General features: G+C 42.0%; 1 protein-coding gene across 2 annotated transcripts; it reads left to right on the top strand.

Moving 5' to 3' along the window:
- Positions 1-10,822: 10,822 nt before the first annotated feature.
- On the top strand, positions 10,823-16,012 carry agpat4 (1-acylglycerol-3-phosphate O-acyltransferase 4 (lysophosphatidic acid acyltransferase, delta)). 2 transcript variants are annotated; one of them, XM_079363444.1, is made up of 10 exons: positions 10,823-11,073; positions 11,441-11,500; positions 11,590-11,971; positions 12,414-12,583; positions 12,675-12,836; positions 12,919-13,072; positions 13,206-13,308; positions 13,396-13,471; positions 13,696-13,894; positions 14,813-16,012. In XM_079363444.1, exons 3-10 carry the CDS (start codon positions 11,794-11,796, stop codon positions 14,902-14,904), a joined length of 1,134 nt encoding a protein of 377 aa, XP_079219570.1. In that variant the 5' UTR covers positions 10,823-11,073; positions 11,441-11,500; positions 11,590-11,793; the 3' UTR covers positions 14,905-16,012. The 2 variants fall into 2 exon arrangements, with proteins under 2 accessions (XP_079219570.1, XP_079219569.1); XM_079363443.1 differs by lacking the exon at positions 11,441-11,500 and having other exon boundaries at positions 10,824-11,073; positions 11,790-11,971.
- The last annotated feature ends 985 nt before the right edge of the window (positions 16,013-16,997 follow it).

Raw genomic sequence — 16,997 nt, 5'->3', positions numbered from 1 at the left:
ATACGTGTGGCTAAAATAGCAACATTCATTAGTTTTACTATTCTGTCAGTGAGTGCTGTCAGCTGGGACCCATTCAGGGAGGTTTCCAACTGTCATTGCAAAAAAAATGACATTTTTGTACCAGGCTGTGAAAACATTTCATGTTCATTTCTGCTGTCCAAATTGGCTTCTTTGAATGTGTGACTTCTGGTGCTCCTGCAGCCAGCCTCAAGCAGACACTCGACAAACTGCAGGATTTGGCTCTTTCGCATCGTTTGCGAGCCCCACCCTGATTGTTTTCACCTGGGTTTGATTACCCCGTCTGTTGAATCTCTGTTATCCTTCCCTTCTGTGTAACTTCTTGGTCAAAACTTTTCTTGCGTCTCTGACCTCCCCATGGGAATTTTTCTTTATATATATTTTCTCTTGGCTCTTTCTGTGTTTCTCCCCGTGTTTGACTTTGGTGTTCGTTTTAAGATATTGGACTTCAAACAGAAAGTATGTTTTTTTTGTCGTTAGTTAGTATAAATACTTTTTTCTGTACGTGAGGTTTTCTGCAGTTTCTTAAATTCTTTAAACGTGACAATAGCCTCTGTTCACGCGATGTGCACTCTAACATCTCAGCTAATACGGCCCCATCTTTTAATTGTCTTTTTTAGAGACAATCTTCATATATGCTGACAAATGTTTCACAGCTATGTGAAACTCTGACCACTACAAGTCTATTTGCAAAAACAATATAAATAGTAGAATATGATTTCAGAAGTCTGCAGCAGGCAAGGTCTTCGTCAAACTGTTCAGTTGGAGGTTTTGTCTGTAGTTTTTCCTATGACCATCTGTCTCTCTGGGATTGAAGGGGTTAAGTAAATGAAGTTGAGGCCAGGAAAAAAATGTGCTACTAGGGAAAATGGGGGAAGTCAAACCCCTGCTCTCGCCGCTCTGTGGTGGAGATATTTGGGTTGAGGCTCTTCGTCCACGTGGCACACACCAAAGAGCGCCTATACGGAGCTGGCGCTGCTGGCTGGTTCAAAGCCCGGAGCACGTTCCAGCCAGGGTGTTTCATGCAGTTTTGCCAGAGGATGTCAATGTGTGACACAGTAAACCAGTATTTTCTGCTGAGGCAAGTATTAAGGAACCAACAAGCATTTAAAAAGGATTAATGACTTCAAGGAAACTGGCTGCAAACAACCAAAAGAAAATACCGAATATTTCACTTAAAAAGTATCACAAGGGCAGAAGTTTGACTAAACTTCAAGCGTGAGATCGTCTTTCTTGAATGAGTTGAACCTCTGATAGTTTTGTGTCAATATGTGGATGTGGAGCTCAGCACCAGATCGTCAGTTTTAGCAGCACAGAGAGAGACACAAAGAAGAGGATATCGAAGCTTCTTATTCAAATACAGGTTTAAAAAGGAGAACTGCACTTTGGGCGATGTCGGCCCTCAGTCACAATGGTGCGAAATACCAGCCTGTCCAATGCTAGGATGGTGCAATTATACACAATATTCTCCTTACTGCATTTTCCACTCAGTACTACTGCATCTCTCTTTCCTCTTCGTCTCTTTTTCTACAAAAACGAGAATTGTCATGGTTTGATTTTGTGTTTCGTCTTGTTTTAGTTTTCATTCTTTCCCTTTCTCTGTTTATGTTTCCTCGTGTTGATTGTTTCCCTTGTGTGTTTTAATGTTTCCTAGTCTCGTGTTTACTTTAGTCTTTACTCTGTTTCCCTGTGTCCTTCCATGTTGCCTGTAAGTGTATTTCCTGTGTTGTGTTTTAAAGTTCCTAGTTTAAGTCTAATTTTTAGTGTTTCCTGTTGTCTTGTGTAATTTCTTGTTTCGGTTGTGTTTTCAGTGTCTGGTTTTACTTTGTACTTGTCCTCTGGTGTTCTGGTCTTATGTTCTGTGTTCTTTGTGTTTCCCGCCTTGTTGATTATCCTGATTAATCTCACCTGTGTCATTAGTCTCGCCTGTCTCTGATCAGCCCATGTCTATTTTGCTGTCTTTGTTACCCTCTGTGGCAGTTCATTGTTTTTAGTTTGTTGTCTCCATGTTTCAAAAGCATCTCCAACATTGATCCTAGTTTGAGCAGCTTTCTGCTGCTGGAGCTTATTAGAAACATGCAGAGGCTTTTTAGCTCGGGTACAATCACTTCTATCTGAAGCAGTTCCACTGCCCGCTTCCATCGCTGCAACACCTGTTCACCTGATAACTGCTCTCATATCTGGCAAACCCAGGGGCGTCCAAAACGGCTGTGTGTGTGTGTGTGTGTGTGTGTGTGTGTGTGTGTGTGGGGTGGGGGGGGGGGGGGGGGCTGAAAACTGCTTACATCTGAGGACTAGAATCTAAAGTTAGAAGTTTCCTTTATGTTATAGTAAGGTCACTTTATCAATAACTTCACCAGATATCTTACACATTTCTCCTTTTAAGAGAACTATAAAACTGTCTTCACTTCGTCGAGTGCAACCTCTCCCTTTTTAAAAACGTCTTCCTCCACTCCATCGCATCGACAGAAAATATATTTTTGCTCCAAGAGTTTGACCTTATTTGCTGCTTAAAACCGTTCTTTGGTTTTCCCACCGGTTCCTTTGATGAGTGAACCTCAGTTGCTACTCAACAAAGTAACCAAGGAGCCGCCAAGGTCAAGTGTGCTGGGAAAGAAGTGGGTCTGTCACTTGAAATAAAGTAAGTCATTCATTTCAGGGCATGAGTTCCTTTAGTCATTGGGAAAATATCCATTCTTCCTCTCTGTGCCAACCTAAGGGCACACACTCATTGCACCGAGAAAAGTGAAAAAGTGTTGGACTGTGAGCTGAAGTCCTGCAGCACCGGGGCTCCGAGCTGTCTGCAGGAAGTTGGCTGTTTGATATTACTAATTTTAGTTAGAGTTTCTTCACTTCAGATTCTTTAAAAGACAATCCAGACCAAAGCAAAGAACTACACGCAGGAGTTTTCAACAGGACAAGAAAAAGATTTCCCATGCAGAGGTAATTATATGTTTCGACATTCACTCAAGTTCAGTGAAAGCAGCACTTAGCTCAAGGGACGTGTGTTCAAGAAAAGGAAATGGAAACGCAGTTTTCACCGAAAGTGTGCAAGTACGAGCCCCAAAAAAATCTGAGGTGTCAGAACGAGGCTTGTTTCCACTTAGGCCTTGATGGCACCGGTGTAAAACTGGGAACAGCTGCATCAGGTCTCATTAAATCAGTTTGAGCAGTCCTGACCCTGCATTAACCTTCCACACGAAACAAAGCCAGACAGTGCCTCCTAAAGCTGCAGGCCTCCGAAACTCTGATTGATCTGACTCATTAAATAAAGTCGCATCAATTAATGAGAGCCTTTAAATGTTTTGGGCAGCTTCAATGTAGAAATGTGTTTCTCAAATGTTCGGAATAAGACACCAAAGAGAGATGTGTCAACGTAAAGAATAATGATGCATTCCTATAAGTTTATTTATTTAGGCTCTTTCTCAAGCTCTCATCCTGAAAATGTCTTGAACCGTTTATTTCCGTTCATTTTCCCGAGTTCCTCAGCGTTGAGTTTCTCTCAGGAGACAAGATGGTAGATGACAGATGGTAGAAGAAGAAGTGTGAATCTGTTTACATTCACACATGCAGGCCATGCCTGAAAAGTCGTGAGAAAAGTCAAGATACTTCAAGAGTTTTGTGCATGTGTGAAAACACTTTAAGGAGAGCAACGTTCAGTGACTGTCATTCTCTGTGTTAATGTGCTCATGTTAAGAAAGGGTTTAACCTTGGGGGCGCAGATGGCCGAGCAGTTACGTTGCAGCCCATGCACAGAGGCTATAATCCTCGAAAGCCTGCAGCAGGGGCTCAAGTCCGACCTTGTGTCAATCCCTGCTCCCTCTCTCTCATCTTCAGGTATCAATGAGGGGACATGATGGTATTAAAATCCGAATTCCGATGCAGTACAGAAAGACAGTTGCAGATATAATCATGTGTAAGGTTCAAGTAAAGGTTAACAAACTGACATCATGCAGTAAAAACAAAGCTCACTCAGTGAAGTTTGCTGAATGCACAGTTAAACACCGGGAGTGAGAGTGGAAAGGTAGAAGAGGTTGTGACAGACTCATGAGTTCCAGCTGGAGAGCAGACCTGGACTCTGCTGCGCTCGGTGATGTCGCTGCAGTGTGTTCAGTCCACAGGAGGCATGTGGAGGCGTGTCGAGGCTTTTGGAGCGCATAAACACCGTTAAACAGTCCAGACATGTCGTTACACTTCACCTGCAGCTGGAATAACAGTCACAGCACAATCGGCCTGTTGCTTAATTGTCACAAATTTGCACCTGTCACCTGTCTGAAGATGATAAATGAACAGGAGGGAGGAAAATTCAATTAAATACAAGTAGAGTTATGAGTATTTTAAGTTGTTCAAAGCCATTAAATGTTTTATTCGTGGCTGCATGGTGCAGCGGTTAGCGCCGTTGTCTCACAGTTAGAAAGATTTCAGGTTCAAATCTCCGTCTCACAGGATCCTCTGAAGATTATGCATGTTCTCTCCAGGTGCTCCGGCTTGTTATGTTAATTTATGACTTTACATTGCCCACTGGTGTGAGTCTCTAATTTGTATGTCAGCCCTGTGACTGACAGGACACCAGTCCATGGTGTACCTCGCCTCACAGCTGGGACTGGCTCCAGCTCCCCGCAACTCCGAACAGGAAAAGTTTGTTGCGCAACAAAAGACGGAGTCATTCACCATCAGGCCACATTTTAAATGAGGCACAAAGATGTTCAGTTCAAACAATTGAGTTTTTTAAAATCATGAAAAATGAAGCAGGAATCTCAACTCTGGGATGCTGTGGGTGTGTCTGTGGCATTAGGAGCATTAGGAGACAGATTTCCAGAGCTTTAAAGGTTCTAATGATGGCGTGTGTGAACTATATGCGAGGCCTGAATGTTCGACACGACAGGAAAAATGAAGGCAGTGCCACATCGCCTCTTTATTAGCAGAACACAATGCTACAAGCCGCCCCTCCCTCTTTTCACCATGCAGTGGAAACATGTGATCACACCATATCGCTTTACATCTCTGATGGCTTTTTCAGCCATGTTGCCCTCTGCTGTAATGGAACATACACATACACATGGCAGGCTGTTTGAAGATACCAGGCGTTCACTCCTCCCTTGTCGTTCTTTTTTTTGGGGGGGGGGGGGGGGGGGGGGGGGGGGGGGTCACTTTCCCAGGACTGCTGGAAAATCTGTCAGCGTTTTCCACTCTTTGTGCCAAAGAAGTTTTCTTTAATTACACATATATAAAAGCGCACACATTTCATCATTCTTTAAACACCGACTTATCAGGATTGGTTTTAAGTTTTTTTAAATGGCATTAATGCTAATCAGAAATATAATCACTGCTCTTTGAACGGCTCATTTCACCTGGAAAAATGTTGGGTCACTCCACAAAGTCTAAGAGTAATATCCACCTTGTCTGATAGAACTGAAATATAATCAAGTTTACGAGTTTAACGTACGAAGCAGTTTGGACTTTTGCAAGTGTTTGCATACAACTGCATATTGCATGGCGGCCATGTATACAATATCAGTGTGCAAAATATTGCAAAACTGTGTTGTAACGATTTTTCCCACCCTTCTGAAATGTTCCATCACCATCTGCTGCAAATATATCGTTCTGCGCAGAGACAATGAAAATGAAACAATAAAAATCTCATGCTGTTTCCATTACATAACTCTGACATCAACTGTTGCTCTCCCGCATGTGCTGTGACCATCATCGTCCCGTTCTGCACATGTGGCCTCGTGTCCAATCACATTCGAATCCTCATTCTGACATCTGTCAGCGGAGACGGGCGGAAAAGTTGAAGACGAGGACGTGTAATTGCATAACCATGCAGTGTTTGAATCTTCCTCAACTGGGTGATGGCGTTACAACAAATAAACTTCACTCAGGTCATCGCTTTTTGGCTTTTCAATCAGGCGTCATGCTTGAGGCCCCTGAAGTGCAGCAGAGCAGGTGTCTCTAGAAAACCTCCCTGAGTTTCCCTGACAGTCGGATGTGTCGATGGGGGCCCACCTTGTCTGACGGACGAGGCTGCAGAGTCGAGTCCTGAGAGAAACAGACACTGCATACATCGGGATCTCATTACTGGCTTTCTGCATATAAACACTCCGTCATTAAAGAAGTTTAGGCCCAGGGCTATGTTGTCACTTTTTTTTCTAAGAGCCTCGTGCATGCATTCAGAAGAATCTGAGCACATTATCTACTTTCATGACACTCCAACAAGCAAGTCATCCAAAACACTGTAATCACATTTAGCGCCTTATTTACAAAAAGCCTGCAGAAATATCTAAATGAATGCAGCTTTTTTTCCAAGGCAGAGTTCTCCTGGATTTATTCAAACCATTCGCACAAATGTCGTCAGTTAAAGTTTCACCATCAGAAAAGCTGATGACTGTGCTGTCTCGTCGAATCTTTTCGCAGCTGCGCGGCCATTCTCCTTATCTTTTCAAAAACAGCTTTCGCTCAGAAGCCACGAAGGTCCCGCATCAATAAAAGTTTGAGCATCATCAGCAATATGCACGTAGACTTTCTCACAGCAGGCTCCAAAAGCTCAGAGATAACAAACGTCCTTTTACCTTAAAGAGCTATTCAGAAGGGTGGAATTAGTGTTAATGTGTTTGGGGTAAAAAGGAGTGAGAGTCGGTCACAGGCTATTAATGCCAAATGGCTCATAAATCACACTTGTGCAGTGATTTCACTTAATCCTCTCTGCATTCTTTGTACAGCATGCTCATCCAAATCACCCCTGTGTTGCTGAGCCAAAAGTTAAAGTTCCCCCTGGATAAAAGAAATTGGCTTCGGACTTGAAGAATGTCAGCTGCGGACAAAGTTTTTAATAAGAGCATCTAATCAATATCTACAAATACACATATAAATAAAGCTATTAAAGAATTGTTTTGTGTTCCTAAGAGGGTGAGAGAGAGAGAGGGATTTCCAAGATTAGAGCAGAGTTGGCAAACTTTCCCGAATGTCAAGGAAGCATGTAGTCCAGCTTCATTACATCTGGCCTTGAGTTTGATCTCGCAAGGAAGCTTTTTCAAATTATTTTTTATGGCTTCTCTGCATGATTTAACAGCGGACAATAAATACAAATAGCAGGATGTTACGCAACCAACGTCAAGAGCTGCACTCAAAGTCACGACATTATTCTTATATGGTGTCCAATTGCTTGCTTATCGAAGGCATGGCCACAGAAAGGCAACTTTTACAGTAACTCGTGTAATGAAATCTGACATCTCTTGGAAAGTGAGTAATTTCTCGGGGTGAGATGCCGCCACATAACATCTATAAATTCAGTAACCTCGTATCAACTGCACTTTTCCACCAAAGAGTCCGTGAAATGTGAATGAGACTCGCTGGATAAATGTGCTGACGGTTGCTCTTCTCAGTTTGACGGCAGTTTACACACATGTAGCGGGTTTGGCTAAAGTGTTTCATCTGATGCAACTCTTAGAGTGAAACTATAAGACCACAAAACTCTTCATTATTCTGATTTCTGGATATGAAGAACGTATACTTTATTGATCCCGCAGGGTAAATTCAATTTTACACTCATTTAAGATACGTTGTATATGCACACGTGCACAAACAGGAAGTGAACCGTCAACCCTCCGCTTCCCAACGTAAGTTGTAAGTGCTATTTTTACATCGACAGATGTAGATCTACAGATTTTGCAATAAAGTCTCCATGAAAACAACAATTTGAGAAAACACTTCCAGCTGTGCCTGCTTATATATTTGCTACGCTTCGTGTTTGACCTTCACTGTGAAAAGTAATGTATGCACTGTAACACTAGAAGGTCGTTTCCCATCCATGGGCTGCAGATGGAGAGCGTTTTCGTATAGCTCAACTCTCCTCTGAATCAAACGTCTTCCTGTGAGCAGGATTTTGACACCACAGCACTATTATTATTATTGTTTGGAAACCAACGATGGTCAAATATGAATCATCCAAGAATGTGAATGTAGAAACTTGAAACCTTGAATACACATGCTGAGATGGGACTTTTCAGTGAAGTAGGACAGATGAGGGAAAGGTCTTTTATTAAATGCATTTTATGCCTTTATTTAGAGACGGGACAGTGGATAGAGTTGGAAATCAGAGAGAGAGAGAGAGAGAGAGAGAGAGAGAGAGAGAGGAGCTGCAGGTCGGATTCAAACACAGGCCCTTCGCTTGGAGGATCATAACCATGAACCTTGGTGCATTGGGTGCACACACTGCCCACTGCGCCACAGCCGTGTTCTTCGTCTACAATAAGTCAATGACTAAAAGTGCGAGTTAGAGGTCACCAGTAACAGAGTAGTTAGTTCACCCAAAATGCAGACAGAGGTTGCATTCCTCAAAGTTGGCGCTTCCAGTTCGAATTCAACATGTTGCTCCTTTCCATATTCACCCGCTCCCAAACTTCTAATTCTATCCAGTGTCCTAGTTAGTTGCATCCTGTCACAGTTCAGAATCAAACAAGGAAGAGAACCAGACTCAAAGTAGAAGATCTATCTTTGAATCGGCCCCAAATAAAGTTTTTTGAATTGAATTGATTTTAAGAAAAGGGAAAAGCAAACGATCACAGGCTTCAAAAACTCTCATAATAACATTAAAATGACGTTAACAGAAAAGCACATTTCAACGATCTTTAGCTTATTTGTCAACGTTAAATGGGCTTTTAAAATGAGTTTAAACTTTTGGTGATTCTTCGTCCATACAACAGATGACCTTGTAAAAGCTGCCATGTTCGCTCACTTCTGGATCTACAAAGTGACATGAACATACTACACTTACTGGACATTTCTCCCCCCGGGCCCCCTCACCTTCTTCATCGATGGTATTTGAACATAAAAGGATTCCTGAGCTACTTTACTGTATGTTGGGACCTCTTCAGGCAGGCATGCCCTCTTTTCAAGGTTATTTTAGTCGTAAAGAACACGAGGAATGAAGCATTATGAGGGCTGTAAAAAGAGAGCTATAGGAAACACTTCAGCAGCCCCCAAGGTGGAACAGTCATGGGACCCCATTGACCTCCTTTTAGGGGTTTCTGGTTTGCAAAGAAAAATAATCAAATCCTGCTTGGTTTGGAGGGTCTATAAAGATAACACATGATGATATTCACAGACAAAACAGGAAAGAAAAAAAGTTGGAGCTCACTAAAAAGTCAGGTCAGGGTCGTTATGGGAAAGAGAAACTTATTCTAAGAAAGTGTTTTTTCAACGAGGTGAGTTGTGTCCGGTGCCTCTTTGCTTCCCTCTAGTGGTGGCAAAAAGAGAAAAGTCTATCAGTGTAATGTTATATATATTTGTACAAAGAGAGCACAGTTCACCAAAGTAACATTCATTGTGTGTTTAAGCATACCTGGCTAATAAAGCGGATCTGGATGCTATTTAATCCTAAGTATTACAAACATTTTACAGCATTTCTTTTTTCTCTCTCTCTCTTCTGTAAATCTACAGACACAACAAATGACATGCATGTCGGCATCCTCCTGGTAATAGAAGATCAGGTCAACATGGCATGAAGGACATATAGTAGATGGTAGATATGCTCATGGGTCTGCTGTATGCAATTAACGCTGACTACCAAAAGGAAGTGCAGTGTACATTTAAAATCATACAGAAGAAATCTAATGAATATTGGTGGTGACCACTGCCCCCTAGAGCCTGCTCTGGTAACCTGCAGGCTCATGCATCGTTACTCCTTTATATACAAGGCCATTGTTGGTCTGCTTTAACACTGTGTGTTTTTGTCACGCAGGTAGCTGACAGTATTCTTTGCTTTCTCAGGACCTCTTTCTGCTCTCTGTCCAAAAATGCTTGAACACAATTGGGGATAAATTGGTTATTCTCAACACCTTCAGTCTGGTATCTGTTGCAGAATGGAAAAAAACCCAAAAAACTCTAGGAGCCATGGTTCAAATTTAAAATGAAAGACTTGGAAGCAGACTCTAAGCTGATGTTTTTAACTGGAAATACTTGAACTACTCACTCCCAGATTGGACTCATAGAGGGTTCTCTCCTCATGCACTTTTTAGTGTTGTGTATTCTAGATTGTACTTAGTCTGTCTTTGTGTCTCTGTCTGTAACTTTGTGTTTTTGCTGCTGACTGTCTCGGCCAGGTATCCCTCTGAAAGTAGGTTTTTAATCTCAGTGGGACCAACCATGGTTAAACAATGGTAACATGAACAACAAACAGCTGCGAAGATGAAAGTGCTTTATGATTTATTTGCGTTTTTTTCCTATTTTGCCGTTTTGGTGAAGGCCAATTACTTGCAGATACTGAGATATAATCTGCAGGTACAACTTATCACCAGCAGAGTGTGCTGTCACACAAGACCCAGAACCGCCTTCCAGATGTTTGAAAACTTAACAGCAACAATTTAAATAGAATAAGGAAGGAGAACAATATGAAGCCGGTATGTCTCCTCAAAGAAAGTGAAAATAAATCAACTAATTAATTAGGCTTTTTTTTTTTTTGTCAGATTGCGTTACTGCGCATGTTTCCAACCTCTGGTTTGACATCCTCGCGCGTTTCCTGTGACCAAAACAAGGTAACGCAGAGAGAAGGGAAATGTTACAGAGGTCTCACTCTGCCTCTTTTTCTGGTGAAAGGCAATATTGTACGATGTGAGCGTTGTAGACAAAAACCTTATCAATATTTTGTTGCTTTATTGTTGAAATGTAAAATGCATCAAGGAGTCATATCAGTCGACGTGGAAACAGAGCAGTTATATTGGCGTCAAAGTTTTCTCCCTACATTGTATCTTGAGCTACCACTTTGGTAATAGACGATCTTTGCAGGCAGCCTGGCTACAAAGTTTCTAGAAGAAGGCACAGCTGACTCCATCCTCGGGTCGAGGCGCCGCTTTCAGATGGGTGCGGTCCTTTAAGGAAAGGGGAGTTTTCCCTCCTAAAGTGAGTCAAGGAGTGAATCTTGACTTTGAGTGATTCATTCATGACTAATATATGAGGACGAAGAGCTCCAAGTAGCATGTTTGAAGCGCCCTGTTTTTGAGTTTTTAATTTGCAGTCTTTGAAGAGTTGAGACAGGAGATCTCTGTTGGACTCATCAAGGTAAGTGTCACGTGATTGAGGTCTGTGTTTTTATAGGTCAGGTCCTAACCCTGAAGCTTAATTGAACTCTGCCACTGTCATAATTGATTGCTGTTGAAAAGTCTGAAGAATATCAGGCTTTTCTTTTTTTCTCATGAGAAATAGTTTGACAATAACTCATTGACAGTCCCTCACTGTTGTTTTTAATGAGCTTTTGAAACATACGGTAAATTATTTTTACCTTTATTCCCTATTCCCTTTAAACTCAATTAAAATAATAGGCTACTTGCATGCTGATCATTTATTCTGCTGCAGTGCCACTTCATATTTCCACCTTAACGTAAATGCTGCTCTCAGGTTTTGTTGAGACTTGTTACCTACTCTGCAGGTTTTGCAGGTCTTTGTTTCAAGCTTGACTGACAGAGGCTCTGACAAAACTACGGCATAGGTACATTTGAGGCTATAAACAGTTTTAGTGAGTGTTCCTAATCCTGGAAAAGTCAGGAGCAAACTTTTTATGATTGTCTGTTTATGCAGCGTGTCAGCTGAAAGGCTCCATTCAGCAGAGGGAGGCCAGTCAAAGAAAGCCTTTATGTCCAGATGGGCTGATGAGTTGATGTCACGGAGGAGGGCAACATGAGCTGATCTCTCTCTGCGTGACGAAATGTGTCTCCACGCAGTGTGTGATGGGAGGCGGTGTTTGTGTTTTCATGTTTTCTCTTGTGCAACCTTTCCAGAACAATGGCGCTCCTGCAGCTGCTGAAATCACAGTTCTTGTGTAAAATGATCATGTGCTACGTGTTCCTGGTCAGTGGACTCATCATCAACCTGCTGCAGGTCTGCGTTTCACCTCTGTGGCTGGTCAACAAGCAGCTGGCCCGAAGGGTCAATGTCAGGCTGGGATACTGTGTCAGCAGCCGTAAGTACTCTTCTTACTTTCCGACACATGCAGAGAAAGAAAGAGAAGACATTTTTCTGTTGATTATCTATTTGAGTGCAAGTCACAAATAATGCAAGCAAACTCTGAAATGCACCAATACATTGGCAATGCTTTGGTACTGAAATGTGTGCAACGTAGACAGTGTGCAGGAGTTTGCTTGAAATTTTGGATGGATTTATTCCTCATCTATGCACAGTTCTATAGAAATAGATTGTCTTTTTATGCAAAGCTTTTACATTGATTAAAAACAGATGATAAGAAATGCAGCAGAGATCTCCAATATTTCAGTTTGATGCACATTAAGAGGCAGAGCTACTATGTGTTCCTTAGACAAAAAGTCATAAGTAAAAGTAATTATTTCCAGCATTATTTGACCAAAACGATTGACTCCTCTTCATCATTCTGCCTGGATAATCCTTAGAGTTGGTTACTATGCTGGAGTGGTGGTCTGGGACCGAGTGCACGCTCTACACAGACCCGAAGAGCTACACACTGTATGGGAAGGAGAATGCAATCGTTATTCTTAACCACAACTTTGAGATAGACTTCCTGTGTGGTTGGACCTTTTGTGAGCGATTCGGTGTGCTTGGGGTAAGAGAAAGTGTCCCACATCTCATATTTCCCCTTTTGACTCTGAAGCTGTATTTTTGGATTTTCTGGAAATGTTTTTTTTTTTTTACAGAGCTCAAAAGTTTTAGCCAAGAAAGAGTTGAGTTATTTACCCGTTATTGGTTGGATGTGGTACTTCCTGGAGATAGTTTTCATCAAGAGGAAGTGGGAAGAGGACCGGAGGACGGTGGTTCAGAGTCTGCAGAATTTGCGGGACTACCCTGAAAAATATTGGGTAAATTTCACAATATGGACGTGATTATTGAGAGAGTGGCCTAAAGTAATCTACCTTTATTTTTTTTTGGGGGGGGGGATAGTTCTTGCTGTACTGTGAAGGAACACGCTTCACACAAAAGAAGCACCAGATCAGCATGAAGGTGGCTGAGAGCAAAGGCTTACCCATACTGAAGCATCATCTTCTGCCCAGGACCAAAGGATTCTGGGTAACTGTGCAAAACCTCAGAGGGACCGGTGAGTGAGCAAGTGTCTAAATATGGCCATCGGCAGATATCAGCAGATACTGCAGGCTGAATGTGTTTGAGAGAAGCATTTGCAAAACAAACGAGTTGGGAACTTGTTTAACTGTCCCCGTTTCCTCGTGCAGTCGCAGCAGTTTATGATTGCACGCTGAACTTCAGAGAAAAAGAGGCTCCAACCCTGCTTGATATCCTTAACGGGAAGAAATTCCACGCGGACGCATACGTCAGGTACAGCGTTTTTGCAGCACAGATGACAAAAGGTTTTTTTTTGAAGACTCTTTTTCCGACAGGTCTGACTTTACCTTTCACCTGCAGGAGAATCCCCCTCGAGTCGATCCCAGAGGACGAGGCCGAGTGTGCTGCTTGGCTCCACAAACTCTACCAGGAGAAGGTTAGAGCGAGTTGATGGTGGCTGGTTCATGGCTTCACCAGCACATACTGTACGAGGGTGTATTTTTTGATCACTCATTCTTTTTGATTTTGTGGTGGATAGAGGTTAATGAGGATGAGCATGGCCCGCCTCAGCTCCAGCTCTTCGCCTGGCGTTAGGTTGAGCTACCGTTTGTTCTTCTGTGATGGCAGTTGTGCTGATTGTTTGCACTGATGTGTTAACAGGATACCTTTCAGGAGCACTACATCCAGACGGGGCGTTACCCCGGCCCCATAGTGACCCCCCCACGCCGCCCCTGGGACCTGATCAACTGGCTCTTCTGGGCCTGCCTGCTCCTCTACCCTCTTGGCCTGCTGTTTGCTCAGCTCCTCAGCTCTGGATTAATGCTGACCATTTTAGTGTCTGTGGCTGTCTGCTCTGCAGGTTGGTCCCACGCATTCGTACCAAGTCATCCTGAAACACGTTCAACTGTTTTTCCTTCAATTTCTTCCTTTCTGTTCCATAAAGCAGCAGATTTGTCAACTCAAATGTAAGTCTCTTTTCTTAGAAAGTACGATTGATTAGTGTCAGGAGCATGCCCATAACATCCTTCAGGCATGTTCTCACTAAGCAGAGAGGACCGTTCATCCAGAGGAAAGTTTCATCAGCTGTTTTCACACATGCACTGCTGAAAGCCTACCGCTCAAATGTTCCTAAATGACTTATTCACAGATGTCCCGAACAGCGTGAAGTCGGACGGGAAGGGGTGTTTCAGAAGTGACGTAAAAAAGACATTGGGGAAATCCAACCTGGCAGATGAAGCTGCAGAGTCCGACACTATAATGAAAGATATATTCCTTTACAATAGCGTTGCATGTAATTTAACAAATTCCCAGAACACGAGGAAAAGAACCAACTGGCTTGTGGTAAATAAACTCACCCCGACTTCATGGGGAAATCTCACTTTGGGTAAGGGTTAAGGTTCGAAATTTTTTTTTAGCTGTTTTCTCATCTTAAAAAAATGTCAGGGGAAACTTTCAGGAGTTTTGTGCATGTGTGAAAACACCAATGGAGACGTTCTCTTACAACACAAACGGCAAGTTTCCACAGTCAGTGAACGCCTGTGTTAGAGGTTAACAAACTCTCTCGGGAATAAGACAGACTATCTTAACTAAATATTTTATTAAGTTCCAGTAAACAAAATGTGGGATTTTTTAAGGGGAAGCTCCTTATTTAAAAAGGAAATAACGATAGTAGATGACTACATTCTTAACAGGGAACACATTTTTGCTCCCGGCTCTGTTGATACTCTAAATGACCCTCTTTTTTTCCCTCTTTTTTTTTTGAATCCTTCCTTCACAGCTTCTCTCGGAGGCCGCTGGATGATTGGCCAGACTGAGATCAACAGAGGCTCCAGCTATGGGATCAAGGAAGTTCCTCTGAACAACAACTAGAGGCTTCTGCAGCACGGCACAGCTCCACCCCTCAGAGGTGTTGGCAGCTGAATGTGTAAACAGCAGTCTGTCTGGTTCAACATGTGCGAACCTGTTCCAGGGCTCAGGGCATCTGAACACTCTGCTGCAGGGGGGGCTCAAGACTTCAGATCAGGACTCTGCACCGTGGTCGGCACATTACTTTGAGAAACATAATGAAATGACTGTCAAGATTGAATCTGGCTTTACGACTTTCTCCGAACTGAATACGATCAAGACAAGCGTTTTCACTTGTAAATCAACATTTCAACCAAGTGACAAATGGACTACCTCTCTGATTTTAATGCAAAGATTACCAGTTCATGTTTATTTATTTTTTTAATGACGGAATAAGTAAACCTTTTTTTTTTTCAACAGTAATTCTCCTTAGTACATCTGTTACTGTTTATTATAAAGATAATCTGCAGTTTAGATAAGGAAATTAAATTGTTTATGACATTTCCATGAATACATAGAAAAGGGAAAACAGACTTCATATTGATGGTTTAATAAGCGTGCTAAAACCAATTGGTCATTTCTACGTCACATACATGCCTCTTTGGAAACATAAAGCCTTATTTATATTTTAAGACAATGATCTGTGTTAAAGTCAATGAGCAAGAGCCCACTGATTTCAAGCTATAGGGTCAACCACGTCATCTGCATATGTTTTCAGGTTAATAATTTATAAAGACACTAAACATCAACAGACTTAAAGTTTGAACTTTGTGGAATTCCAATTCTGCAATTTTGACCCTTCTGCAGCCTGAGTGCTGTGAATTGCTGCCACACCTTTGGACAACAAAAGACTTAATCTCTGAGCAATGTAAAACACACCTATGAGATTAAGTTATCTCAACTGTGGAATGCAAAGTAAATTAAAGCTTGATGTTGGGCAACATTTACAGAACTGAAGTCCCTAAACGGCTGCTGAAATGTTTTTTTTTGTCACCTGTTCAGCGGCCTCGTCGTCGTCATCCTGCTGTAGTTCTGTACTCTGACTTTGAGGCTGCACTGCAGGTTTTAACATTTGACAAGAACAATGCATTAATAGTCTTGCAAACATTAAAAAAATCTTTATTTACCACTCGTGTACTGTCTGCTCATGAATATAGAAAAGTAAGGATGAATGGAAAAAAAGAGGGTGGTGGCTTGTCAAATTAACAAAAGAAGAGAAGCAATCATTTGTTTTTTGCAACAGAAAAAAAATAGTAAAGACGAGTGTATTTGCCTCCCACTGCCAAGTTCAAGGGCTCATATTATACTTATTTTTAACAAGTTAAAATAAGTCTCAGAGCTCCTTAAAACTTGCATCTTAAAAACCCAACTCCTGTATTTGATCAAGGCAACCTTTATTTATATAGCATCATGACAGAGAAAAGAAAATATGTTTAACTATAAATAACTCAAATAAAATTAATTTCAGGAAGAATATAAAAAGAATTAAAAGTTACAGTGCAGAGTGAAAGATTAAAAAAAATGTGAATAATAAATGTCTCTCTTTTTAGATCGGTGTTTGTCATCCTGAATCTGGAGAGTAGTTTTAAGTCACCTGCGTTCGGCTTTTTGACACTCTTTTTCTGTTTCTTACCAGTGTTGAATGTCTCCATTTCTTCCAGAGATAACCTTCACCTTACTGGGAACAATGGAATCAATAACATTTGTGATTTTAGAATTGAATTTATCTACCAACTCACCGGTTGAGCCTCAGGAACCGACTGACGTGCAGGGGCCCGGATTATCCTGGAGAGAGTCATGACTGTAGATATTCTCGCAGCCTGGACCCAAAACACATCAGTCTGACCTTGTGATGTTCTGCTTGATAAGGATGTGATTTCATCCTTATCAAGCTGAGGAGACAAAACATGATTCACCCGCAGAGGGACGGGGTCGGCAGGGCGCCGTGACTTCGACTCCTGTGTGAGAAAGGAGGGAGCGACGTCGGGTCGCTCAGCATTGATCAGCACCTTCATCTGCTCAGTGAACTCCAGGCGGGGGGAGATGATGATCTGATTGGGGTTCAGGGATCATTTCCTCAACAGTAATACATTAACTGTAATATAAAAGCGTGTGTT

The sequence above is a fragment of the Symphodus melops genome (genome assembly GCF_947650265.1).
Source record: "Symphodus melops genome assembly, chromosome: 15".
NCBI lineage: Eukaryota > Metazoa > Chordata > Actinopteri > Labriformes > Labridae > Symphodus > Symphodus melops.
This window is presented reverse-complemented; position numbering and strand designations above follow the sequence as displayed.

Bases quoted from the DNA above. Each gene is read 5' to 3' on its own strand.
- agpat4 (XM_079363444.1), top strand. From the start codon at position 11,794: ATGGCGCTCCTGCAGCTGCTGAAATCACAGTTCTTGTGTAAAATGATC. The intron at 12,837-12,918 runs GTAAATTTCACA...GGGGGGGGATAG, and splicing joins ACTACCCTGAAAAATATTGG to TTCTTGCTGTACTGTGAAGG. The intron at 13,073-13,205 runs GTGAGTGAGCAA...TTCCTCGTGCAG, and splicing joins GCAAAACCTCAGAGGGACCG to TCGCAGCAGTTTATGATTGC.